A 27335-nucleotide genomic window follows, 5' to 3' on the forward strand; every position below is an offset into this window, starting at 1 on the left:
TTCTGAGCGGTCACACCACCCGTTACTGCCCTTCGTCGCGTGTCTGCATTACGAGGTCCGGGTTGTCTGCTTCTGCGTGCAGTGATTATTGGTGACTGGATAACATCTTGGACGTGCATGGAAAATTACCGGCAGATACACGCGAAAGCGAAAACACAGACTATTCCCTAACAAGTCCTGCTGAAGCATGCAGTGTTTCACGTTTTACGTCTTAGCGTTCGACTTTGTGTAATTTGTAGCTTCCACAACTTACATGCTATTCAGTAAAGGATGACAATTCTCCGTTTCTGCGAGTGAACTCACTTACTTTGGTAAGAAAGTGGAAGCTGCAAGAGCAGTTTCCGGCTTATTTGGTCCTCAATGACGTGTACTTCATTACTGACCATGCCCGATTGTCAGACTAATGAAGTGGCGCGCAGCCAAAGTGCATTGGCCCAGTGAGCAAGGCACAGTACAGAGCTTTCCGGCCAGCCCAAATAGGCGGAATTGTGTGCATGGTTGGGGTGCAGAGACTGAATCATCGCCGCAGAGGCAGGGTCCGGTGACCTGCCTCATAAATATTTTCTTGCATAGCCATTATTATTAATCAGCTTTGCATTGGAAGTATGTGAAAATGTGAAAATAGAACCACAATTTGCAGCATTGATGAAACATAAGGGCAACCAGTCCACCTTGGTATGCCCGCTTCGATCTGAATTCACTCTTGTAATTTGCTCTTTGCCTTGACGGCAAAAAATAAATATAAGAAACCAGCCATCACTTCGTCTCATTTGCAGCTGAGGAAGAAATGTCGGCGCTCTCTTGTCGTTATTATTGTGGTCGGTTGCTTCTTTTGACGCTGTGAGACGCCACCGAGAGCCGCGAAAGTGTTTTACGTTTTGCGCACTAGATTGCACCACAATATTTTGCGTCTGCGGCATGGGACGGATTATCACTGGGGATGATTGCATACTAAAGCTCGATCTAGGTGAAACGTTGGCCTCTTGTTAGATTGGAAATTTCGTTACGAGAGCACGATAGCACTTACTCGCACAACAATGTAAATCTGTAGCTACTCTTCTTTCCCGATCTTGCCTTCATTTGGTTACATCACGCTGCGACCCGACAGCGCGACAAAATGTGCCTGCTGCGTCGCTTGTCGCTGTCTCTTGAATATTGGTTGCCGCTTTAGGGGAGACACGTGAGCGCGCGGCTGCGCTCCGCGGAGCGCCACATGGGGCCGCTGAACGAACTGCTTGTATATGCGTGTTGAAAGCCAAAAGTGGGGCCTACGGTCTGTCGTCTGCTACTGTGACAGCGCACGCGAAACCTTGCCTGATGCTCCAGTCGTAAATGCACTTACATCACATTCCAGTGTCTTCGACGGTAAGTATTTCGTATCACCGTACGTAAATCGCTGGCTGTTATCACCCATCGCCAAAAAATCTGCTGGGAAGTCTAAGGAAATCCTCGAATAATACCTGCTTTTTGACGTGTTCTGCGTTTATGCAGGACTGCTTGACATTTTTGGGTCTCTATTACACATGGAAAGCCAGAGGATCTGAAGCTCACATTACAGCATGGGCTTCTCATACACTATTTTCGTTGGTCCGTTCTGTCGCATGTGTAGTGTCTCTCACTTTGTTCCTTGGCTTAATATAATCTACCTGCTGAGCCAATTCATTTATTGTAGAATCACAAACTGTAAATGCGCCCAACTTTACGGCTATAGCAGTCCGACCGCCCCTTCCTATAAACGGAGGGCTAAGTTGTGTTCAAGGGCAAAACGAGCTATCGTGAAAATAGATGCCAACACGCACTAAATGTGTTCGTGACTAGCCTCAGGAACATCTATTCGACTGCATCGCTTTTCCCAGTTCAACACACAGCGCTACTGATAAAAAGACTGAGCAGTACTAATACTTGTTACGATTTTATTAGGAAAATTGAGACTATCAAGTAGCCCAAAAGGCACACTTTTCATGCATATGGCGTGCTGTCAAATATTGAAACAAATAGCACTTCTATAAAACATGACCAATCCTTCCCCTACCGAAACATTGGGTTAAGCGAAGCTTGTCCTGCGTGTAGCTGACCTTCATCAGGCTTAAGTAACCAACAGGTAACGGTGCCGGATTACTTCCGCCTGCCGCTCCCTCGGCTCGGGATCATTTCATTGCTGTCGATTTGCCTAGGCTCGGATGGCTCTAGCAGCTGGATCGGCGCGCCGACGGCGAGCCTTTTCACGGGCGAGTTCTCGCCGCTGCTTGTCGAACGCTGCGCGTTCCTTGGGGGAACAAACAACGCGTGGCCGTCCCAGTCGTTTTACGAGACTGAATTGAACGGAAACGAAGGCGGAGCCGCGCGCGCGAAACCCTTATGTGCAGTTTCCTTCCCCGGCGGAAGCGAAACGGCTCTGATTGGTGGAGCGCGTGGCGTGAGCGCGCGCCTATGCAGCTGGAGTCGCCCTTTTCCGCAGCTGCTCTGCTCTATGAACCTCTGGGGTTTCTTGCGTGAACACGACAACACCACCGTAACTTGAGAGCCGATACAAGCTTCACTTGAAAATTACTGCAGAAACCCCCAGTGGAAATTGCCAGATAATGCGTAAACATAATTTAAAGTTGCTCATCTTGCACTCATATTGCACTCAGGGTGATGAAATGAGCTGCAAGTATTTCCATAACCAGTTACAGTTACCAAATTGGTGAATCTAAGTAGTCGGAAACATGCTTCTTGGGCGAAATTGGGTAATTGCAAGTAATCTAAATTAGGGTGAAGTAATATAATGTAAATTATTCTGAATTACCTTGAATAATCTTCGCTCTGGCTTAAGTAATGTAATCGTAATTATTTTAATAGGCTTAGGTCATCTCAATGCATTTAAATATTGCTAAATTGCAATACTCAACCTACTCAACTCAACGGTACTCAGTACTCAACGGTAATCATCTAAAAATAGTCTTAATTTTTAAGTAATATCAATGATTCATGATTGCGCTTAACTCCTAATCACTCTTGACTTCGTTAATTATTATAACCTAAATTAACATTAAGCTTGGCTAATTATTCTTATTTACCATCGATTATTGTCATTATGTTTGAGCAGTTTAAATCTAGATAATCGACACTAGTCTTTCTTACCATTTATTAGTTTTAAGGCATCTTAGGCTTATCTAAATTCATCGTAATTATTAATAATCAGGCCCGAATCATCTTAATTCCCCTAAATAGTCATGATCATCCTTAATCAAGAATTGTTCATCGATAAATATTGGCCTAAACAATCCTAAGCACCCTTAAATTTTCCTTATTAGGCTTAACAATATTAAGCTGAATTATGCTTACTTAGGCTAATTAAAATACCACGAAGTAGCTAATTAGAAATTATTTGCTTGGTAAATTAGTAATTAGACATGCTTGATAATTTTTATTTTCCTTTAGTCTTACTTACCCTTCCTTATTCTTAAGAAGTCCTAGTTCTAGCTTCGTCGCAATTAATTTTATTACCCTTTAGTCGTAATTATTCCTAATACATCCCCAGTACTCAATATATTGAGTCCTTATCATGAATATAAAGCAATCCTACATAGTCACAAGGCATTCTCATATACATCCCAAAAGGACTCTGTGTTTAACTATGTAGCGCATCGCGTCACGCATTACAGACGGATGAACGGGCAGATTTCTGAAGGAAGTAGCCTTTTAATGGCATACGCATTAAAAACTGCCATTTTCGTACTACTTATTTACCACTTCAAGCAGTTTGTTCTACCACGTGCCATATAACACTGAGCGCTTTGTGAAAGTGGACGCGAAGAACGGGCGTTCGTGAACCGCGATGCAAGCAAAGCTATGGTGCCAGTACCAGGCGAGGCTCTGCCCCCGCCGGCAAAGTAGCACACGACACGCCGCAGACTCCGCCTGTGGCTCTCAACAAGCCAGCGCAAGCAGTTCTGGCAGCTGCATGTGGAACGCCGCGGCACTCGACTTCGCACTGAAGTATTTTACTTAAAGGGGGATGACCCTGTACGTCTGAAATAACACGAGAGCTCAAACAAAAGTGGTGTTTAAAAAGGTACGAGAAAAACACGTGGATGCTGAAAGTTCTCCGGCTTTGTTCTTTTCGGTGTGCGCAAACTAATAGTCGACGATAACAAACACTTTCTTACCATCTTTCGTGCCTAGCGTGTGATCCTTCTCTACGCCAGTCAAATTGGAAACGGTAAAACCTCGGTGACGGTACCATCGTGCGTTATTAAAGTTCCTGGCATTGAACCAATTACACATGTCCTCTTCGAAGGAGCAGCTTCCAGGAGGGGGACAAAGCAGATTACCGAGGCTGATATCGTCCACGGCTACTGCGCTGCCAAGATTACCAGAAGTCACTCCGTCGTAAACGATCTGCGTAGCCAGAAAAAGAAAAGGAAGCGGTTTTCAAAGTGCAGCAAAGCTGAAGAAAATTTAATGTACCGTTGTCTAAAAATTTGTAAGCCGCGCTAGATTGTCAATGTGGGCGTAGTAACTACGTAGGACGCGGCAAATAAGGACGTCATTGTGCGTACGCGCTTATAATCTAAGCGGACATGTAGGCATGTATTGGTTTATGCCTTCACGCGCTCTTTTTCCAGAATAAAGTTTTCTGACTGACCCAAACCTCCACTTTTGTACTTGCAGCATGCACGGAACCACTGGTACTGGGAAGCCTTACCACGAGCGAATGTAGATACATCGACAAAGAATGCGTCCTAATGGCGCCTTGTGGGTAACATCTAATAATGTTTGTTCTCTTCTGTATCTGAGACCGATGTCTCGCATTTGGGCCCAGAAAGCGAAACCTTGTGACAGTAATCACAGGCCGTGCGATGCAGAGCCATGCGTCTCTTAGCAGAATTTTTTGTTTGACAGCAAGACATAAAGGCTGCAGCAACCAGGCTGAAGGCAGGCGCTTCTGCGCGACATACGAGGCCATCTCGCGATTCAGTGGCTTCTGGTAGATAGCGCAAACAATTATGGGAGCATCAATTTAACGGGCTTTAAAAAATTCGCGGACAATTGGAGCGATAGAATCTTGGTCAAATTTACAATCTCTCACATAACCTGATAGAATCTAACTTTTATGAGCAAATCATTTCGGTCACCCTGCATGTGAAGGCCCATCTCAGCCTTCAAAACCTTACATACAGGGTGCAGGCGGCTAGTGGATGTGACGGTATATACACACAGGAACAATACGTGTACCCCGCTGTCCGCAGTACCCGCATAGGCAATCCCACAAACCACGTCCTAACATATTTAAAAGAAAGCGAGCAAATTCATTTCATTGACGCTGCTAGGCGTCGATAAATTGCCAGAACACGTGACTAGCTACGATGTAATATAGATAATGCCAAACTACAAATGAAACCATCCCCGACCACGCTTGCTTGCCTTAGGTACGAATTACTGCATACATAAAAGATCAGGCGGTCGTAACCCTAACACACACCTAATGAATCAGTAACAAATGTGGCAGATAGTGCACAATGTGGACTTGTAATGCAGGCTATAGGTTGTTCTGCTCCATTTTATTGTTAGATGAATAAACAATATGACCATTTACTAATAATATTAGCTTTCCTTCAGGATTTTTACTTGTGCGCGGCTACACCACAGACGGGGTGGTGACCTTCACTACATTTCATTAGGTTCTTTCTAGCGCAGTATTGCTTTGCTCGTATATCTCCATCACGTATTCGGGAGCTTGCGTGCGTAGCGCTGCGCCTGCCAATACGTTCCTCGGCGTTCAGGAGGAGTGCCCGTTTTCGGGGCAGGGAAGCTGGCGTTTCAACCAGAGTATAATCAGCGAGAACTTCATACGCTTACCGTGAGTTCTTCTTTGGAAGTAGGTAGGTTGACAGATGCCGAGAACCATTGCTGCGTTGGCGCGTCAAATGTGGTGCCAAGCCAAAGAGACTCCTCCTGGTTTTCGTGCAGCACTCTGGTGACGTTCAGCGTTTCCGCTGAACTTCCCGACATGAAGAACCAGAACCGCAAACACTTGTGCTTAGTCACGTCGTACCAACCTCTAGGACTAACCATGCGGCCACCAGGTGCCTTTGCCAAGGCGAAGTTTCCTGCGAGGTGTATGTAACACGTGAAAAAAACGGAACGATGGATATTCTCGGAAAGTCAGATATGTGTGAGTGAGGCTTTTATAAAAAACATGCATGACACAACGTACCACGCTTTTTCAGTGAGCGCTTACGTTGCTGCGGGCCAACTGCACTGTTAAGGAATCCGTTGGAATTGAGGTACACTTTGCGTCTTTGAAGTAACGCTAAGCAATGCTATAAATACCAGCTCCACAGATCGTGATTATATTCATCCTTGAGTAGAAGGCAGAACACGCTTCCCCTGAAAGACCAGCGTCACTACATGGACAATAGCAAGGTTATCCGCTGCTCTACGCATCAAGCAGTCAATGAGCATTGACTCATACGTCAAGTTTTTAGAAACTCCCACAGGTAATATTTTTTAGAGTACTATATTGCCTGTGAAGCATGTTTACCATGAAGCCAGTGCTGCACACAGGGCATTGCTTAATGAAAGTTTGGTCATCAGCGGCGCCAACCTAATTTTCCCGAAATTGCTTATGAACATGAAACATCTAACGCCAGCTCTGAGCAGTACGCAGATGTTGAGCGGGCGTAAGTCCTAACAACTATTGCCCACTGCCGTAGAATCGGTAGTACGAATGAGAAGTAGCACTCTGGAGTGCCGATTTTCGGTCATGAGTGCAAATCCTCGCCAAACAGATTTTTTTTCCTTCTTTGTGCTATTCTCGTAAACAATTTCGGGACTCAAGCGAGAGACAACCGCGGGCATCCAAGCGACCAGGATTGCGAGCCCATAACAAGTATCGCTATAAAAAAAGAAGGAAATTTTTTTTCTTCTAAACAACGATGTTCATACTCTGTTTTGCGTCTTAAAGTTTTATTGATTTTCATCATCGCTGTCTACAGTTATGGCTAGCATGCGCGTGTAGATGTTGCATTTATGCCCTGTGTTCATCAAATGAAGCTTCGGTCGTTTGTCTGTGCTCGTCTTGTCTGACCTGCCCTGCGGCTTCTGCTGTTCGCAGCGTTTCTTTTTTTTTTCAGCGTTCAGTATTTCACGTTCCTTCGCATGTTGCGATCTTATGTCAGCCACGCCGGTAGCCATTGCCAAAGCCAGCGAGCTTACCTGAAGGTGACCGAGTGGTGTAATCAGCAGCGGGCAGTCCGACGATTGTCGACGTCGTGCGCTCCCAGTTGTGCAACTGCCATCCGCACGTGTCGGACTCAAAGTCGCATACTCCGTCTAAACCGAAAAAAACATTATTATTTTTTTTTAATTCTAGGGTTGCCCGTGCCGAACATACAATCTGACTATGATGCATGCCGAAGTGGGGGAGTGAGGGAGTGAGTGAGAAAACTTTATTTCGAATCAGAACGATTCGCGTCCGGCGAGTGGGCCGGGGCACCCGCCGAGGTTACGGCCTAGAGTTCTTGCCTCTCGGCCGCTTCCTTGGCCCGCTGGACTGCCCAGAGTTGGTCTTATAGGTTTGAACGGAGCACCGCGGCCTGTCATCGCGCGCGGAGGCTGTTGATGGAGGCTGCTCTCGCATTGTCCTGTATTAGTTCCTGGCATTCCCATAGCATGTGTTGTAGCGCGGCCCTGATGCCACACACTTTGCATCTATCTGTTGTGCACATTTCTGGATAAATAGCGTGTATTAGTATCGGGCTCTTGTAGGATTTGGTGTGTATTTGTCGCCACTGGACAGCTTGCGATCTAGTGAGTTGTGGATGGGGTGGAGGATAAGTGCATCTTTGCATCTTGTAGTGGTTGGTGATGTCACTGAACCTGGTCAATCTGTCTTCCCTTTCCCATAGTTCGGAGGGCCTCGAGTCAGTCCTCGAGCTACGTTTTGTGCCGCCGCGTTAAGGTTGTCCTCTTCCGCTGAGTCGGTGGTGTGGGCCGGTATCCATAGGATTTGGACGCACCTGTCTTCCCTCTTCGGTTTGCCTTTTATGAGTATGTTTAGCGCCTCAGCTGAGATCCGGCCGTTCCCGAAGTTGCGTACTGCCATCTGGGAATGGCTGATTATATATAGTATGCGTTGGTTTTGGCTATGGCTAGCGCTATAGCCGCTTCCTCCACCGTTTCGATTCGTGTCGTGATTATATCAAGCTTGTGCAGCATTGTCTGTTGTGGTTGACTCCAGAATAATTTTGACCTACTGCTTATAGCTGTCTATGTTGTACTTATAGCTGTGTAATAATTTGCTATCGCAATCAATGCTTAATATTTCTGGTAAAACTGCGACTATTTTATTTATTCTCTTTATACAGTTTCATTGATTGTCTATTCAGCGCCTTTATACTCTTTGAATGTGTAAGATCAAATGAGCACAAACGAACATTTTTACTGTGAGAAAAATAATCACGTACGTTTTTCGTTGTCACAGCGGCTGTCGTTGAGGACGAAATTGTCGATGGCGATCACACCGGGAGTGCTGGAGTTCAGCAGAGCTTCAAACACAAGCTGTAACGTGGTATTCACGAGAAAATAGAAGTGGTTAAAACATATAAGGGAGGAATCATGCGGCGATTAACATCACTAGTAATTGTCACACTGAATTGACCACAATTCACAATTACGCACACGGGAAATTTCTAGATATACTGGGTCATATTACGAAATCTTCTATCGTATACATATACGCCTTTGGCGTCCACGATTTTCCATTGCCGCGGTAACAGTCCCGATATCACGTCGACCACCTTAGTGCCAATCGCCTGCGTGTCGGCCAATCCTGAAACGCTCCTGCGCAATTGAAGTTGTGTGAATATAAGCGCTGGTTGAAGTAACTCGCAATGCTTCGAGGAGTTTGTGTATGAGTTGTAGTTTAGTAGCGAAAAAGCCTTAAAAAACATGATGAGCCACCTTCGAGTTTAAAAAAAAGGGAGATGGTGGATAGGCGATGCTAGTTGTAAGCAAATAAGCTAGAAGCGGTGTATACATCAACTAAGTTTTAGAAACTGTGAAACACAGTGAAAAGTGACTTAAGAAGTGTTATAATGAAAGAAAACGTGGGATGCAGGGAGAGATGATGCTTGCATATAGTGGAACCGAAAAGTTTTGTCGATGCCTGTTCAGAAAAAGATGTGTTAAAGATATGTGTAATGTTCTCAGCTCACTATCGCTATGTTCCTAAGTAGGCCGTTCCTTATTCAGAAAATAACGGTGGGCGAGAGATTTTTGTTTTACTTGTAAACGGAAAAGGATGCCTTCATAAAATCGAAATCTATGCATGAAGATTTTCATTGTAATGTATAATGCTTGACAAGATGCAGTTTATTGTGTACTTTAGGGTCCCAACGTTTCTGCCATCTAGTTCATATGCGCTTTCTGGAAACAATTCTGAAGATACCAGTGTGCGCAACCAATTCTGAGGTCGTCAATAATGATTCGAAGCATTAACGACTGGCTGTTGAAAAACACCGAAATGCCTATGTGCGAGCGATTGTGAGCTAACCAGTAAAGCAGCGAAAATAAATGACCGGTAGCCGACCACGGTGAAACGTCTAGGTTGTCTATGTATTTTCGCTTTGCTGGAGACCACCCTCCTCCAAGCGTGCGCAGTGCCACAGATGGTTACGCCATCTTTCTTCCGTTAATAGCTCGTGAGTTTTGTACCTATCCAGAGAAAGGTAAGGAACTACAGTGCATTTTACAACTGCCTAAAGAGTAAGGTAATGCGAAAATAGATAGCGAGACCACATATTTGCAAGCACGGGAGACAAGACCACCGGTACGGCTTGGATATTTTAGGAGTTAAGAGCGAGCCGTTAAGGCGCAAAAAGAATTATTGGCGTGGCGAATATGGTGAGTACCTTTGAGGCGGCAACCGCGCGCTTGCCGCCAACAGAGGAATTTCAATAGAGGGCTCGACGGTTTTTCGGAGCATATTCGTATTGGAGAGGCATATAGTTTGCAAGATGACAGCTTTGAAAATTATTCGATGACAACTTTTCATGGACGTTGTGGTCGAATAATCTTCCCTTCCCTATTACAACATGGCGCTTAAATATAGCTTATCGAACATTTTATTTACAAGCCAAATTGAATGTCATTCATAGCTTACATTTTACCATCTACTACAAGAGAATAAGTGATAACTTCTTCCACTGATTGGAAAGAAACACCTGGATTATAGCAGGACGGCGTTAGAACAGCACAAGAAGCCTATTAGTCTTAATGTTGCCTAGAACAAGACTGTTGAATATAGCATAGATCATGCTACACATTGTGCGGTTACAAGAGCATTATCTGTGTAGAAATGGCCAGGCAAGTGGAGAGCCACTTATCTTTGTTCATTCAAGGTGTAAGTAGGGTCGCATTAGCAGAACATTTTGTGATGCTTAGTTGGATATGAAGAAATTGTGCAAAATACTACACACTCAACAATGGAAGTATGCTAGAATGGTACATTAGGGAAAAAACAGAAAGGAACCTAATTACTGGCCAGTGGCTATCCAAACGGATGTACTTATTGCTTTCCAGTTATTGCTTACGACACACATTACATGACCGCATGCATACTCATACCTCAAAGGTTGAATACTACAAAAATTGATCGAATATATACAGAATAAAGCACCAAGGCTGACATTGTCATGATATTTTCCTGAACAAAGCCTAACTGCTCTAAAACAACCTCTCAATCTCTGTTTACCTGACATGCACAGCAGGTTTATTCGACTCTCTGATTCCGTGTATCAGGATAACGACTCCTCATCAGCACGCACTTTCACACATACATATCCTTCCCCATCCGCTCACCTTGAATATGCACAGAAGGTCTGCCGCATTCTTGCTCCTACAAGTACATACGAGAACTCGCCGGTAGTAGTACTCATATGCGAACGGAGCGCACTACCTGCCCCTATGGTCGCCGTAAGTGATCTGCCTTTTTTCCAGATACCGGTCTTTGCGCACTTCAAAAACCAACGCGGCTATGTAACCTGCGTTGCTCCGCTGAGAACATGTCAAGATTTTTTCAGCCACTGTATCTTTGTTGCACATTACTTGTGAATCATATATGGGCTGTTTTCTTTGTATATTACCTTAACATTTGTCTTGTTCGCAACTAAGTATCTTCTAATAGCTTTATTGGTGGCTCACAATTAGGATATCTATGTAACTGAATTAGGGACTTTTTTTGAAGATCTTTGGAATTGGCTAATTCTAGCTCATTATTAAGTCATACATATGTATCGTCTAGATGTTGCTTACCACTGCATGGTATCGATGAACACGCTGTATACGAATAGTGAACCCATTTTATGTAAATGAGCATGTGGTGGCTTAGCAGCATCTATCAGGATTAAGACCCTCGGAAGACATTGCTTTGTTAGGTGACAGTTTGTGAAAAATGGACAATCTGGCAGAGTTACGTTAAGAGGAGTGCGATGCTCTGGATTAGATTGTGTATAATGAAGTAAGGTTCCGCACTCTAACAAAATCACTCACGAGCTTATCACAATACCGGGAAATGATATATCAGTGATAGGTAAGTACGGCAACCCAGTGGTTCGGGCCAATAGAGAAAATAGAAAAACATTGCGAGGTAGTCGCAGTGAAGAGGAACACGCGGTCACAATGAAACACAGACCGCTATGGGGGTCCTTTTATAGAAGGTGGTACGGGTGTACAGAGGGTAGTGATGATTCACAGGCTTACATTTGCTAGCGCGGTGAATTTGCCAGTGCGGATGGCTAGCGCGTATTGCTGGTGGGGTGAATTGAAGCTGAAGTGCGTCGGTAAATGTTTTATTTAAAAGAACAGTTGGAATTTTAGTGCTGTAGGTGCATGAAAACCAAACTTAAATTATGCATTACCAGGAGACAAAGAAGATGTACCCGTCAAATGCGGGTGGCGCAGAGAAAAACAACTGAGGAATGTGAACAAAAGGGGATGATTGGCTAGCTTATTTTGCTCCTTCTACAGGCGAAACTTTGGCTCAGAGAAGCGACAAAAAGGACATGCAATCTAGCCTATAAATATTACGCTAGCATTCTGCACACTGGCCGAAAAAAAAATTATTGTAAATGTAAAGTCCGGTGGGTGCTGTTTCTTGTTAACGACAAATGAGGTATCTGTTGCCCTGCTTGGGGTGCTATTGCATTTTCAATATTGTAGAGAAAAGGTGAATAACTGAGGGACAGTCGAAGCTACTGAGAGACTGCTGAAATTGCGGTGGGGCAAGGGGAAGAAAAAGTGGAAAGGAAGCTAACTTTATATCTTGCATAATTTACCTTAGTGAGCAAACTACATAAACACGCCAGGACTGTAAAAACACCACGCTTGATAGCACGTGCCAACACGCCATTATGAATAATAATAATAATAATAATAATAATAATAATAATAATAATAATAATAATAATAATAATAATAATAATAATAATAATAATAATAAACACCGCATATACACTTCTATAGTAAGGTGTCCGCAATGGCAGGAACGAAAGCAACAGAGGTGCAGGCCGTAAGCCTTTCTTGTGCCGCAGAGGTCAAGTGATTTCCCACTTTTAACTAATCTCCCTATTCGTGCACTTCATTTCGGCATGCAAGAACACGTTGTGACGCAGTGCCCTACTTTTGCCACTTAGGGTCCTCGCGTTGCGTTCACCTCGGCTCGAGAAAAGTAACGCACTGGTGTGCTTGCGCGGAGGCGCTAGCTCGCAACGGAGGTATGTTGAATCCAGAGTCACCCACAAGATGGCATCTGTGTGTAATGCGACACTGTTGATACAGTATTATTGAACGAATTATCGTGCTCTATCTTCCTCGGCCCATCGCCACCTATCGTCACCACCCGCTTTCAGTGAAAAGTCCAGATCACTCCAGTGACTGGTGGGAGTACTCTTATGGGCAAGTCGCTGAGTTAAAAAAAAAAAAAAAGAAGCAGAGGGCCCGCGACATTCTAGGCGGTAAGGCGAACTAACACAAATCGAATCAGATTGCTACTGTACTAAACTAACGCGAAATTTCTAAACATTGAGCATTGAGTCCTTCATCGAAAACTAGAGCAGTTGTCCTTACGAAATTTGCCGTAGCTTTCTATATGGACGCAAGTACTTTAATTTAGGACACCGCCTTCGCACACAACGTAGGCGTGTATGCCTTTTTTAAAGGTACAACGAATAATTAAACGCAGTAACCAAATTGAGGGGCCAACCTGATGAGGATCTTCGGAGTACAGCTGTACCCGACCTCGCTTCCACTCCTTGCCCTGCGGCCCTTGGCGCATCCACAGTAGATCATCGGACGAGTTAGCCACGCGCTGCAAAAGTTTGAGCGTGCCGACGTTCGGGTGCCACATGTTGTACCTGCAAAGACAATTGAGGCTTCTCACTTTTCTTAGCGGTGATAAAAAGAAAACCGCGAAAAGGTGCGCGACATGCTGCTCTTAATCATGTGTTCTTTATTACCTCCTGTAGTCGATGATGTTTAGATGTGTTACCTTGATCCCTGCTAACTGTTGGGGCCCGTAGAAGAAGAGCGTTCTTACCATTACGTGGTCCGTATCAACGCAGCTGTCATTGAAGCGGGATGTCCGGTACACTATTACCGGTGGTGGCCAACAATTACAAAAGGAATGCGGGGACGAAAAAGCTGCGTCATTTCGGGTCCAGATGATTTTGTCCCATGTAGGCAACTGTCGTGCAGGTTCTACAGTTGAAGCGGCTGAAGCACCAGTCACGCGTATTGAAGCCACCACATTTCAATTCTGGCAAAGGTTGAGGATTCCGTTATTTTTACGGCGGCAGCCTTTATGTAATTGTATTCGACTAATTTCAATTCAGTTTGTCCACATCGCGTAGATGTGCGAAAGCCTGGGCGAAACGCGAAATAATTCGCCTAAAGAAAGCCAAGCGCACGTGTACAAAGCATACAATAGAAGCATCGAATCCTAATACATGCACGGAGCAAAAATGTAGAACACATATATCAGAATTCAAAGTGTCTAGGAACTTTAGAAAAAAAAAACAATGGAAGGTTACAAGGTTACAAAAACATTTACGCGGCACAAACATATTCATTCAAATCTGAAACCATTAGGACATTGATGGTATATCACGTATTACAGGAAGATGTTCAGTTAGAAGTAAGCATTCCAGGACATTTCTCTTTCGACAAACGAACTATAACAATAGTTTTTAATGGGCGGAAAGTTCCTGGAGTCCCATAACATATTGAATTAAGTTGAATATATCTCATTATGAGAAATGCCATAACCGGAGCCTCCAGAACATGTTCTACCTGCTGGAGTTCTTTAAGGTGCAACTAAAAGTTCACTAGCATTCTTCCATTTCGCTCCGTTGAAATTCGGCCGCCAGGAACAGGATTCAACCCGTGACATCGAGCTCAGCAGCGCAGCCATAGCTACAAGTCCACAACGGCGGGTTCCTATAATCTTACCGCGAAAGACATACTTGCGCAAGTTCTGCATTTCATATTTTACAAACGGGAATCACGTAATATTGGGCCATTTATTAGTGCATGCTTTATGTGCTAAAGCGAAAGCCAATGTTAAGATTGCTTTTCTTTCAATGAATGATATAAAGTGCGTGGGTGTCTTTCTTTCTCCAACTCTCTCTTTTTTTTTTGCGAGCCTGCTAGAGTTGGTCAATTTACTTCACCACAGATCTATTGAGGTGGCCTCATTTATACGAAGAAAAAACAAGCAATTATTTTAGTAAATAAACTAGTTACATAAATTAACTTCCAAGTTACGAACTTTACTGGACATGGTTCTATTGGAAAGTTGAAGACAATCGTCACCATAGTCTAGTTCTGTGTTCCTACATTTCGCAATGGCCTTCTAGACTGAAATAAGTGGAGTTAAATTTTTAGTACAGTTAACCTAATAATACATATATTTTGACGTTGCAGATGTCACATATAAAGATGTATTTACAATCTTTGCAAGCGAGACAACGATGCATAAACAAGATGGCTGTCGAGACTGATTCCAACTCTACACGTCAAATCCTCTTCTGACTGACGCCACTCTTGGTTGCGCCGTAATATAACCCCCGCCTGTAGGGGCGCCGTCTCAGTGCCAACTACAAAGGGGGTGAACTCGCGGCAAAGTAAGGCTTCAGCCGGGACACATGCACAGCGACCGTCCACAAAACATAGAAGAAAGTGAGTCCAGCGGAGCAATCTCGTAATTCACATCGTCAAGCTGACGCAATATCGTGTAGGGCCCTGTGTGTACCACGGCAGCACCTTTTCAGACAAGCCGACACGGCGACATGGTGTCCATAGAGGACAACGGATCCAGGAGGAAATCGGAGGTCCCGGTGCAGGCTGTGGTACCGGATCTTCTGCGCGGCCTGAGACTCTGTGAGCCGGGAGCCGGCAATCGGGCGTGCCGTGCGAGCTTGGGCGAAGACGCCTTGAGCGTATTCAGTTGGAGTGTTCGTCGAGGAAGGAAGCAGTGTGTCAAAGGGGCAAGTAAGAGTGGCGGCCGAATAGGAGGTGAAAGTGTGAAAAGCCAGCGGTCTCGAGACGGGACGAATTATAGGCGAAGGTTATGAAGGGTTACGTACTGTCCCAGTCACTCTGGTCGTCAGAAACGTACACAGACAGCGTTTCTGTCAACGTGCGATTGACCTGCTCCGTCAGACTGTTTGTCTGTGGGTGGTAGGTGGTGGAGAAATTGTGCTCGGCAGAGCAGGAGCGAGGTACTTCTTGAACTACTCGGGACAAGATGGTGCGGCCGCGATCAGTGAGGAGATGCTGGGGTGCGCCGTGATGGAAGTTGACGACATGTAAAAGGAAATCTACCACTTGATGTCTCGGCATGTGCGCATAGCTCACGTGATCGCGTACCGGGTCGCGTAATCAGTCGCGACAACGGCCCACTAATTGCCAGATTTCGACGTCGGAAAAGGGCCGAGAAGATCGAGACGGACGCAAAAGAATGGTTCTGAGGGCACATCAATGGGGGGAATGCCACCAGCGGGCTGCACAGCAGGACTCTTGCGGCGCTGACGGAACGCGCAAGTTGCAAGCTATAGCGGTGCACACAGCGGTACTAGCCTGGCCAGTAGAAGTGGCGCCGTACGCGGTAGTAAGTACGCGAAATGCCGAGGTGTTCAGCAGTAGGGGCGTCATGCAACTGCTCAAGAACAAATGTCCGGAGATGGTGTGATACAAGGACTAAAAATTCTGGTCCTTCAGGGCGTAAGCTGCGAGGGTAGAGAACGTCGTCTCGGAGCACGAACATGCGCAGCGTGGGCTCCAAATGTCCGGAATTGAAATGATCGATGAAAACACGCAAACAGACATCACACCGTTGTTCAGTGCGGGTGTCGTGCGGATCAGAAATGGTCAGGACGCAAGAGTAGGTGTCATGCGTATCATATTCAGGGAGGTGGACAGTATGATGGGAGAGGCAGTCGGCATCCTTGTGTAAACGGACCGACTTGTATAAAAGAGCAAATGAATAGCCGTAGCGCCCATCTACCCAATCGTCCACTGGGGTCTTTAAGTAAGCAGAGCCAGGACAACCGTCGGTGTTGTAGTCGTCGATGTGGGCAGCGTCAGGTCGGGTCCTGTGTCGTCCGTCATACTGTCCAGTCCGAGGTGACGACCACTGCGGAGTTCCGTTGTTGCTTCCCCTGGGTACCCAGAACCTCTCACCAATGTGTTACGTTGTAGAAGTCATATATAAAGATGTATTTACAATACCTACAAGAGAGACAACGATGCATAAACAAGTTGCCTGTCGAGACCGATTCCACCCCTACAGGTCAAATCGTCTTCTGGCTCGCGGCACTCTTGGTTGCCCCGTAACAATATGAATGGGGCTCGCCGTCGAACTCTCTGTGACGTAGAAGGCCGCGATAAACTGAAGCAAGCGTCGTAGTTTCTTCTTCTCAGAAGCTGATGCCAATTGGCTTATTCCGCGATTTGCAATTCAACGCACAGTCATTTCAGAAGCAATAGTGAGACGAACCGCTGTGTCGCGTCGTGTGGCGAAACTTCATATTACGCCGCTTCACAGATCAGCACTGCCAACCGTACCTAATGGTTCCGCGCGCCTAATAAGGTGCAGGTAATGAATTATTTCACGGTAATTATCGTGCCACAAATATATATATATATATATATATATATACATATATATATATATATATATATATATATAGTTGTTTCGGCATGAAAAGCACACTGGTTTCGTTCGTATAGCACAAAAGAAGAAACACGACGTACGTGAAAACACGGTTTTCTTGACATCCAAACGTTTTGGCTGGTGCGCCCGCCTTCCTCAGCAACCATATATATATATATATATATATATGTATGAAGAACGCAGTTTTGTACGGCTTCCGCACTCTTTTCGTATATTCATCTTAATATCGTGGAGTTCACTGTTTCCTGATGGTGCACATTAAATATTTTTCTGTCCGAATAACAAATCGCTATATGAGGAATAGCGGCAGCTAGACGAGTTCCCAAGTTTTTATGCCACTGGACGTTTATTCGCATGACTGCCACACACCATGATTGGATATAGAACTGTTGTTGTGGTCCGTATCTCTTCTGCTATAGAGATGCTGAAAGCAAAATAAAAGCGCACTTTAGAAGGACAAAAAAAAAAGAAAATGCACCACTATCGTCCTATGCAAAATTTTAATTTACAGTTTCATTCATTCCTAAGATACGAGCTTAACTTTCACGCATACCGTCAGCGTACTCATTCACTGATACAGGGTGTACTTGTGATTCAGCTTCTAATTCTTTTACTCTCTTTTTCTTTTTTGGATGGAATGGTGGATATACCGGGCGTGACTTACCAAAATGTGAAGCAACGGCCGGTGTCTGGAGTTGGACTCATACGGACGGAAACGAGGCGGGCAGTACTTATCCTCGGCGCGGTGTTGATGGCATAGATGTAGGCTCCTGCACAACGTTTGGAGCCATAAGCACATGCACAGTCCTTTAATATTAAAATGCGTGAAAGTCACGCTGAGTGTTGCAAACAAGCACCCCAATAAGCGGCACACATACTGTACGTAATGCGCCGGCGGACAGAAAACGTGTGATCAGAATCGCACATGGAAGCGTAATAATCACCCTGATTATGCACTGTGCCAACTGCCGCCAGGTATCCCGGCCACGGCGGCCGAATTTAGGTGGGGGGGGGGGGGGGGGGGGGAATGCGAAAGCATCCGTGTACTTAGATTTAGGCGCACGTTAAAGAACCCCAGATGGTCCAAATTTCCGGAGTCCCCCACTACGGCGTGCCTCATAATCAGGCAGTGGCTTTTGCACGGAAAACCCCTTAATTTAATTAATTTCTTAACTGTCGCCGTGATCCTCGATGCCAAGGCTGGGGGTATAGAAGGGAAAATGACAAGAAACGCGAATAAAGTGCTGTTTGTACAAACTTTGCTTATTCTCTTAATGCAGGCATCTGGGAAGTGCCACCTATTTGCGATGTGCCACAGCGCACACAGGTAGTCTGTGAGGAAAGATGTCTCTTGTAATGTTTTAAACACAATAATATCACAGAAGTATTCGGTAGAGCGATAACCGCTGCCATTGGGACAGACACTTCGAAATGTGAAAGAAAGCATCTGGTATTGGCACTTTCTCTCCTGCTCTAGACTGGTCATCCTAAATTATAATTTTCCGCGCTTCTTATCCGCATTTCTGGCTGAATTTCTAGCGGTTGCATTAGCCCTACGCAAACTAAATTAACAAATGTCGACATCGTTCATAATAATGGACTCTTCATCTTTATGCTCATCGCTCACAGTAGTCATGGCTAATCGCCATAAGCTCGGCCACAAGTCTTACTGGTACAGCACAGGGAAATGGAGGGAGGCCGGGAGGCCAAGCTGCTCTGAAATGATCTCCTCCAGTTAGTGAACACAAGTAGAATTTTAGTAAGCACCTTTGTGGGAAGCACTGTCGACAGGCCGCCATGGGAGCCCGCGAAGCTTAGAAGCTCCGGTATGGGGAAGCCACTTCGTGTCATCCTCCAGATTCTCTGGGAACCAGCCGCATTCCGTGTAGTCGGAGAAGTCGCAACTTACTTGACGAGCCGCTTCCCCTAACAAACAAACAAAAAAGAGACTCTGCAATTAATTTTTATTTTTATAGTCACAGAGCTAACTACCGCGATGTGTTGGGTACTAAACATACCGCATGAACGCGGAGTATTCGGCGCACGTAGGTCGTTGAATTCGTTACACATCGCGATACCTGAGTGACTATAGCGTTGGGCTGCTTAGCTGGAGGTCGCGGGTTTCATCCCAGCCCCAGTGGCCGCATTCCGATGGGGAAGGAACGCGAGATCGCTCAAGTACAGTGCATTGGGCGCGCCTAATAAAAATCTAGCTACCAAAATTATTCCCGACTTCCCCACTACAGGGTGCCCCATTATTAGATCGTGGTTTTGGTATAAAATATTTTAATAGTGCAAGTACTTGGGGAAGAAAATAACACAACGAAAGAAAAAGCTTTAACTTCCAATCTTGCTCCATTTTTTTTTTTATTATTCGCACGTAGTTGGGCAATTAAAAATATTTTACCCTGATATACCAACAGGGCCAAATTGCTGCGGTTGTAGTACGTAAAAAAGCCTCAGAATTTCATTTAATTTATAGTCGCTGCTGGCTCGGTGGCGGCTGTCATATGGTGATGTTAAATTGACGCTGCAGAAAAACACTTGATCCGTTTAAGACTGATGTAGCAATCTTGAAAAACTCAATTTTGGTTCATTTCGCCGTAACAAGTCGAGTACTGGAAGAGAAAATCTGGGCAACAGTGGAGTTGTTCAAATATCGCGCCCGAACTCCTGCACGGGTCCGCCAGGGTGACGTTGCGTGTGTTAAGGTATAATTTCTTTTTCGCATTCGGACAGTTGTGGCTCAGTAAATGTTCTTGAAACGTTATAAGTGTTTGGCTCTTTTTACAGCACAGTGTAGTCCATCTTTAGGAATAAACAATGGCTTACGCCCAAACAGGCACTGCAAAAGCCCATGATGTGACACCGAGCTAGTGTGTGAACTTAAACCGACGTCACCAGCTGCCTTTCGCTTTGGCGTTTCTTTCTTTTTTTTTTGGCCTCCTCTCACGCTAACAGTGACTATTGGTAAGGCCGTTCAGGTGCTGTAGAAGGTTAATTTACTAGCGAGGTTGGAAACTGTTTTTCTTTTTTGCTGTCCCTTTAAGGCGTGTGTGCGAAATCATTAAAATAGCGCATGCACTCTAAAAACTGAGTTCACAGGTGTTACCTTGCCGCATGGGTAGCACACCTACCTTTGGGGCCATAAGAGTTTTTGTTGCGTACGACCGCGACCTCTAACTGCGCGTGCGATTGGAGAATGCGCAGCTGACAGTTCTGTAATAATTACGACCACTTTGGGCACTGACAAACATCTGACACGACAATTTGACAGTGACAACTGTGAGGGGGTATTTACTGCACCATTCGTGTCATCTACCGCAGCTGTAGTCATTTTTACTTACCACAAGAAGTCGGCCAGGAAGAAAAGTTCATTGGTCCTCACCAACGATTTGGTCTTACCTTTTAAACGTGAAGGTCTTTTCATGGGGCAAGCAAACACCTTGTATACACCCATAAAGGAGCAAAAATCTGCATAATGTATAGTACAGCCAGCTAGGGCCACTGTTTCTTGGACACATTCTACTATGCTATTCAAGAGAAACTGTATCTCCTTCCTTTAGCATTGCGCTGGAACATAAACCAATTGTTTCAGTCAATATTATAGCGTATTGGTTAGTGCGACTGCCCGAGGTGGGAAATGTGCTTGGAACCTCCTATCAAAGACGTTCGATGAAATTGTCGACAGAAAATGATTACATAGCTCTACAGCTAGCGGAATACAATTTAGAGAGGGTGCTCTACACGTTAACGATTACGCGTAGTAAATGCTAGAAGAGTACGGAATTAGTGCCAGAGTTGGAAGAGAAATCAAAATTTGGATTGTCGACCGTAGAATTTACAGATCAGGCAACACGGAATATTACTCGGGCATGTTGCTATTCCATATTAGGTGTCTAGCACAGACAAAACACAAACACAGTATAATGGACCGTGAAAAGGCTAGCTCAAATTTGAGTACCCTCTTCAAGTTATATATGTATATATAAAATATTTCCACATTCGCCTTCTAACACACACAGTGGCGTAGCTAGGTCGTCTGGCACCCGGGGCCCATAGGTCTTCTGTCATCCCCCCCCCCCCCCCGGTGTAGATGAGGAAGGCGAGGATATCGACAATTTCCGGGTTTCAGCACCAGTACAGCCGCCTTGGACACCGCGCACGTCCCGCGGGTCCCCCTCTCCTTCGCTTTCTTTCCCAGAGGTCGCGAATGCAGCAGGTATTGGCGGCGAGGAGTTACGGAGTCGCCATCTATCGGAAGCGCCTCCCTGGCGTAGTATGAGGCATCACGCGGCGCGCTCCTCAAAGGTTTTGCTGTCAGCGCTCACTGAAAACACCACGCGGGAGCTCTCCCGGCTATTTCTGTAAGTACTTTCGAAACGAGAGAAGTTTTTTACTGTCTAAATAATAATCGTGGGCAAACTGAAAGCTCAGAATAGTTTACAGTCGCTATCTCTTTACCGAATACGTACAGTGAATACCACTGTGCGCGGTCGCCGCGATTTAGTCTCCCGAACCGGCCTCTTGCCTGAAAGGTAGGCAAGCGCTGAGACCAAACTATGTGAAATATGTTCTTATAGTGTTTGTATATCTAAATGGAGCGTAATAGAATGAAGCGTCAATGCAGCGATCGCACAGCTTCGCAGCGACCGACTGCGCGTCTGCATGCTTCTCCGCACACTGTTTCGCTTTAGCCGCGTGCGCGTTTTCGCACCGGGCCATGTGCTTTAGGCCGCAGAATATGAGCAAGCAACCAATGTTGCGTGGGCGCTATCAGAGCTGTTAAAAAATGATTTCATTGTAGAGACTTCGACGCCTACGGGGACTGATGTGCCGGACGTCGCGACGATTCAAACTTCTTTTTTTTCGAAATTCTTGGACGTTTCAATATTATTTCTTGAGTTGCGTCGCACTATATCTTTATCGGTGTTCTCAGCGTGCGATTTCCCGCTGCTTCTTTTTTTGTAATCCAGTGCATTATTTGATAACACAAACATGACCATATGCCATGCTTTTTTTTATGTGCTTCTTACCGCTCCCTGTCCACTCCAGTGAACTTGCCAGTATCTATAGCATCGACAAGTTCATAGACCAAACCTTCATGACATTAGTCGGGCAGCGGACTCGGGCGAGCGTCTCAGTGCGCGTGTTTGGAACATTGCAGGCCCGGCGCCAAAGCAGAAATCTTCCTCGCGTCCTTGCTTGCTGCATACCCGAGTTGTAGCCGATGACTGTTTGCCGGTTTTATGTTTCGCGAGCCAAGCTTCACGCAGCTTCTTGTCCTGCGGCTACGTATGAATAAGGCTGACACCGGGCTCCGTTGCGTACGTCCGGCACTGCGGCACCGAGCAGTAGCCGACCATGTTGCGCACCTTCAAAGGCAGCCACTACCTATTCTAGTGCTTTCAATCGTTATAAAGGAGACACTCGAAGCGGGAAAATCTCGCCACTAAATGAGGACCGCAGCGTACGAGGGAACTTAAACTCTCCTTTTCAGCTCGCTTCGGCGCTCCCGAAGCAGCCGACGCGGCCGCTATGTCCACGTGATCCCTAATAGCACGTCACGCCGACGGTGGCGCCAGCTTTTCCAGTGGTGGAGCTCGAGGCCAATACACGCTGTTTTTTTTCTGCGCCAAATAACACAGTGTGCTGCACTGATAACTTGTGATAAGCGCATGAGCACATCTTCTGTCAGACTGTAACCTATCCAAATGCGGCATCGTGGCAAATACGGCTCACGTCACAAGTAAAAAAAAAATTTTTTTATAAAGTTTCAATTACCAATTTTAACGGCAACATTGCATTTGCAAAATTGAAGGCCGACATTCATATCTTGCCCAACAACAACTTCACAAAAATCGTCGTAGGTACTATGGCCCGCGGTATTTTGGCTGTGGGCAGCCCTGAACGAAAACGAAAATTAAATTGTTTCTCAGTGACGCTGATCTCCCCACCATATTAGAAAAACAGAAAACGCCACCGGCCTCCCTGCTGCGCGGGCGCCAATGTTATGACGATTACGACTTCTCTTCATTGTGATCAATAACGCCTTCTTTTTATTTGCTGCTATACGGACAAACGTGAATATCCTAGCTGCGGTACCACCAAAAGATTGGGAACACAATAGAGCACGCTTCGCGTCGATTCTGGGCGTCACCATAAAAAAAAAAAAAAAAGAGACCTCGATGAAGCCTGTGCCAGCGAAACCTGTTGGTCTGCACTCGCAATGGAGAGGGTTGAGGGATCAACCTCACTGGTCCACTATTTCATATTTCTTTCGCTACTGATACACTGGGCACCGCCCGCAGTGCCAAAGTACTGTAGGTTGTAGCACCCAAAACGATTTTGTTTAAGAAGTTTTTGTTGAGTTAATAATCTGACTTTGAGTCCTCAATTCTGGAATTGAAGTGCTTCCTCTATAAGTAGTGATTAGGGGATTATTAAGGATATGCTTATTACTTACCTGCCATATTTTTCACGCTACCGAGTTCCTAGCAATCAGGCACATAACTTCATAGAATATCGGGCAATAACCTTACAAAATTGACGTTTTTTTTTATTCTGTGCAGCTGACACAGACACTGTGCTTGTGACATGAAGTCACACAATAACAACAGTTTTCTGTAACTTTCGAGGGTAAGAAGGAAAGCGTGAAACATAACGGCAGGTTTCGCAGCGGCTTCTAGGAGCGAGCGGAAGTAAAAGCGAGCTGAACATCGTGGCGCCCGCGACTATATACAGTCTGTCGAGTCATACGCCGCCAAACTCTTCGGCCGCACCAAGTCTGAAGACGATCCAGAGAATCCCATTCGCGACTTTTGACGGCCGCACTTATGCAACGTCGCTCTCAACGAACGCTTCGCCATAAACGAGAGCGCCGGGCGCGCTCGTTGAACGCCCTCTTACTGCTGTCTTTGTTCGTCTTCGCTGCGCGTTCTGAACAGAAGAGGGACCCAAGAGTCTCAACGCCTTACAACGCCTTACTGTATGTTTAGCGACTCCTGCTCTCAGCATGAACGCATGGCACGAATTTTGCATGGCAAAATTCCTCTAAGGCGAATAGTTTAGCGACCATTTTGCGAATTAAATTTTTTAGCCCGCACATTCGTGCAGTTATTTCATGGGGTGTTGATAGAGCTGCAGCCGACAATTCTGCGGCTCAACGCATCGGGTACATGAGCTCGGGCTACTGGATACCAGAGCATTGTTTGCCATTTGCGCCCAGTTAAGCCGGCGGAAAAAGGGGTGTCTTCAGGCGTATGGCACCCCCCCCCCTCTCCCACTGGCCCCTTGCACCCGGGGCCCACGGCCCCCCGGCCCCCCCTGTTGCTGCGCCACTGAGCACACAGAAAACCTAGTAACAGTAGAAATGCTGGACAATGCAATAAACCTAAACGGATGCCCTCTTAAGTGGCACTTCTAATACAACCGGCTGTTTTGTGTTCTATGTTGCACCTGGAACACTTTGTCTTAGTCTATTTTATTGTATGAACTTTTGTGTGTGCTGGTCAGTTCTGTAATTTGCACATGGCTTCCCTGCTTGGCTTCGTTACTATTAAGTAACTTAGAATAAGGTGTGGCAAGTCTGCAGAGTTACAGTGACCATGGGGGCAAATTTTCGAAGTCCCGAGTGCTGTACATAACTCAGTTATAAGGCTGCAATGTGCCAACAAATCCAGCAGACTTAAACTCATCCATGGTTCTTTTATCTTGGTGCTTAAGGAAAGTATGCCTTAATTGCATACGGCCTTCACTTCTTCTTGCTCCCTTGCAATGTGTTAACTGACCTTTGCCTTGCAGTGCGCTGGCATCAACGCAGCTACATTAATTTCCCTTGTTTTCTTTTTGAGAGATTCTTTCATTCATTGAGCGAGAAAGGCAAACAAGCAAATTATTACAACAGGAAGGAAACGCGAACGCAGTTTTCATCAAAATTACATAGGTCGTCATAAACTTTAATATATATGCTTGTTATAGCAATATAAAATCTACATATGTATGTGCAGATTTCACCGACCAGCTTGTTTTTATGTTCTATAGTAGCGTTGTTGTTGCATCTGCAAAGTAATGGAGAGAATGGTCCTAGGACGCCTGGAGTGGTGCTTGGAGTACCACAACACCTACCCAGATACCATGGCGGGCTTCCGACGTGGTCGGTCATCGATCGATAACGTCGTCGACCTGGTGACCTACATTCAACATGAGAAATGCCGTAAGCGTCTCTGCGCATCCTTATTCCTCGACGTTAAAGGGGCGTATGACAACGTTACGCATGAAGCCATCCTCTCTGCTCTCGCAGAGGTAGGAGTGGGTGGTCGGATGTTTCAATGGATACGGAGCTATCTATCCATGCGATCCTTCTTTGTAAGCACCGAGGAAGGCCATACTTCTCTACATTACAGCTACCGTGGCGTCCCCCAGGGCGGTGTACTTAGCCCCGTGTTATTTAATCTAACACTAATTGCTCTCCTTGAGCACGTGCCAACCACAGTCAGGCTATCAATGTACGCGGATGACATCTGCATATGGACATCTGCAGTAACACGCCTACAGTTGCGAGCGAGAATTCAGGGAGCCGCCACACAAACTGCTATCTACCTCCGTAATCGAGGCCTGGAAATTTCTTCCGAGAAATGCGCACTAGTGCCATTTACGCGCAAACCTATGGCAAACTGCAGTGTAATGATAAATGGCCAAATAATACGACGGGTCCGATCGTACAAGTTTCTAGGTGTCATAATCGACAGGGACTTGTCATGGAGCCCACACATATCATACGTGAAAAAACGGTTGACAGGCATCTGCCACCTGTTCAAGTTTTTCGCTGGCAAGACCTGGGGAATGTCGCCTAGTGCCATGTTACAACTGTACAGGGTGCTCTTTCTAGGATTTCTGCGATACAGCTTGCCAGCAATAAACAACACAGGCAAAACGAATCTACGCACAATACAAAGTCTTCAGGGTCAAGTGCTCCGGATCTGTCTAGGCCTGCCTCAGAGTGCTTCAACAGTGGCTACGATAGCAATCGCTAGAGACCACCTTGTCAAGACCCACATTGAAATTGAAGTACTCAGGACCCATATAAGGCATCTAGCCAGGACTCCTCGTCACCATTTAGCCTCTCTACCAACGGACAGGCCACACACATCTTTCAGCCAAACGATAACTGCATATGTTGAATCATTGCCAGCGTGTTTCACTCCGGCTGCGAGACCTTCGATCTCTCCATGGTGCCTCGCTCAGCCAAAAATCAACCTCACAATACCTGGTATCTCGAAAAAAGCTGATCTGTCATCACCAGCCCTTAGACAGCTCACGCTACTATATTTGTACGAGAACTACCGTGACTCTACGCATACATACACTGATGGATCTGTCCTTCCAAGCAGCTCCGCGGCGGCAATCGTCATACCAGCGAAAACTACAACAATTAAATTTAAGACGACCCACGCGACAACATCGACGGCAGCAGAGCTCGCAGCGCTCTTTACTGCCCTTCATCACATTGGTGATGAACCGCCACACAAATGGACAATATTCTGCGATTCGAAGGCGGCCCTGCAGTCTCTACTGTCACCTTTACGACGCGGACCGCACGAACAGCTAATATTCCATATTACAGAGACGTTACACCATATAAGTGATGCAGGCCATGAAATAACATTCCAGTGGCTTCCAAGTCACTGCGGGATTATCGGCAATGAACGGGCGGATCACGCTGCCCGCTCAGCCAATACTGAGGAGCGCCACGTCCCAATTCCTGTTTCTAGAACTGACGCGGCACGGAAGCTCCGCCTAGTTGCTCGGCAGTGCACCACATCACAATGGAATGAGCCACATTTAAGAAATACGCGACTGTACTCACTTGATCCAACATTAAGTCTTCGAGCGCCATCACAGCTTCGCCGTAGAGACGCCACGCTATTATATCGACTTTGGTTGGGCGTTGCCTTTACTAAAGCCTATGCCTTCCGCATAGGGATGACCGACGCACCAACCTGTGACCACTGCGGCCAGGAAGAATCAATTGGCCATATTTTGTGCGCCTGCCCGCAGTACAGTCCACAGAGGGCATGCCTTAGCCACGAACTTGACCGACTGGACGACCAACCGC

The 27335-nt window shown here is 45.8% G+C and overlaps 1 protein-coding gene across 1 annotated transcript in view; it reads right to left on the minus strand.

Annotated features, from left to right (window-relative positions):
• Nucleotides 1-27335, minus strand: part of LOC126537740 (MAM and LDL-receptor class A domain-containing protein 1-like) — a 204840-nt gene that overhangs the window by 19500 nt on the left and 158005 nt on the right. The window contains exons 43-49 of the mRNA XM_050184828.3: nt 18986-19144; nt 17883-17988; nt 13250-13400; nt 8454-8547; nt 7204-7320; nt 5845-6095; nt 4152-4383 (exon numbers count right to left, since the gene is read on the minus strand). Coding sequence (XP_050040785.3) covers nt 4152-4383; nt 5845-6095; nt 7204-7320; nt 8454-8547; nt 13250-13400; nt 17883-17988; nt 18986-19144 — 1110 coding nt within the window. The remainder of the gene's footprint in view (nt 1-4151; nt 4384-5844; nt 6096-7203; nt 7321-8453; nt 8548-13249; nt 13401-17882; nt 17989-18985; nt 19145-27335) is intronic.

Source organism: Dermacentor andersoni, chromosome 4 (assembly GCF_023375885.2).
Source record: "Dermacentor andersoni chromosome 4, qqDerAnde1_hic_scaffold, whole genome shotgun sequence".
Lineage (NCBI taxonomy): Eukaryota > Metazoa > Arthropoda > Arachnida > Ixodida > Ixodidae > Dermacentor > Dermacentor andersoni.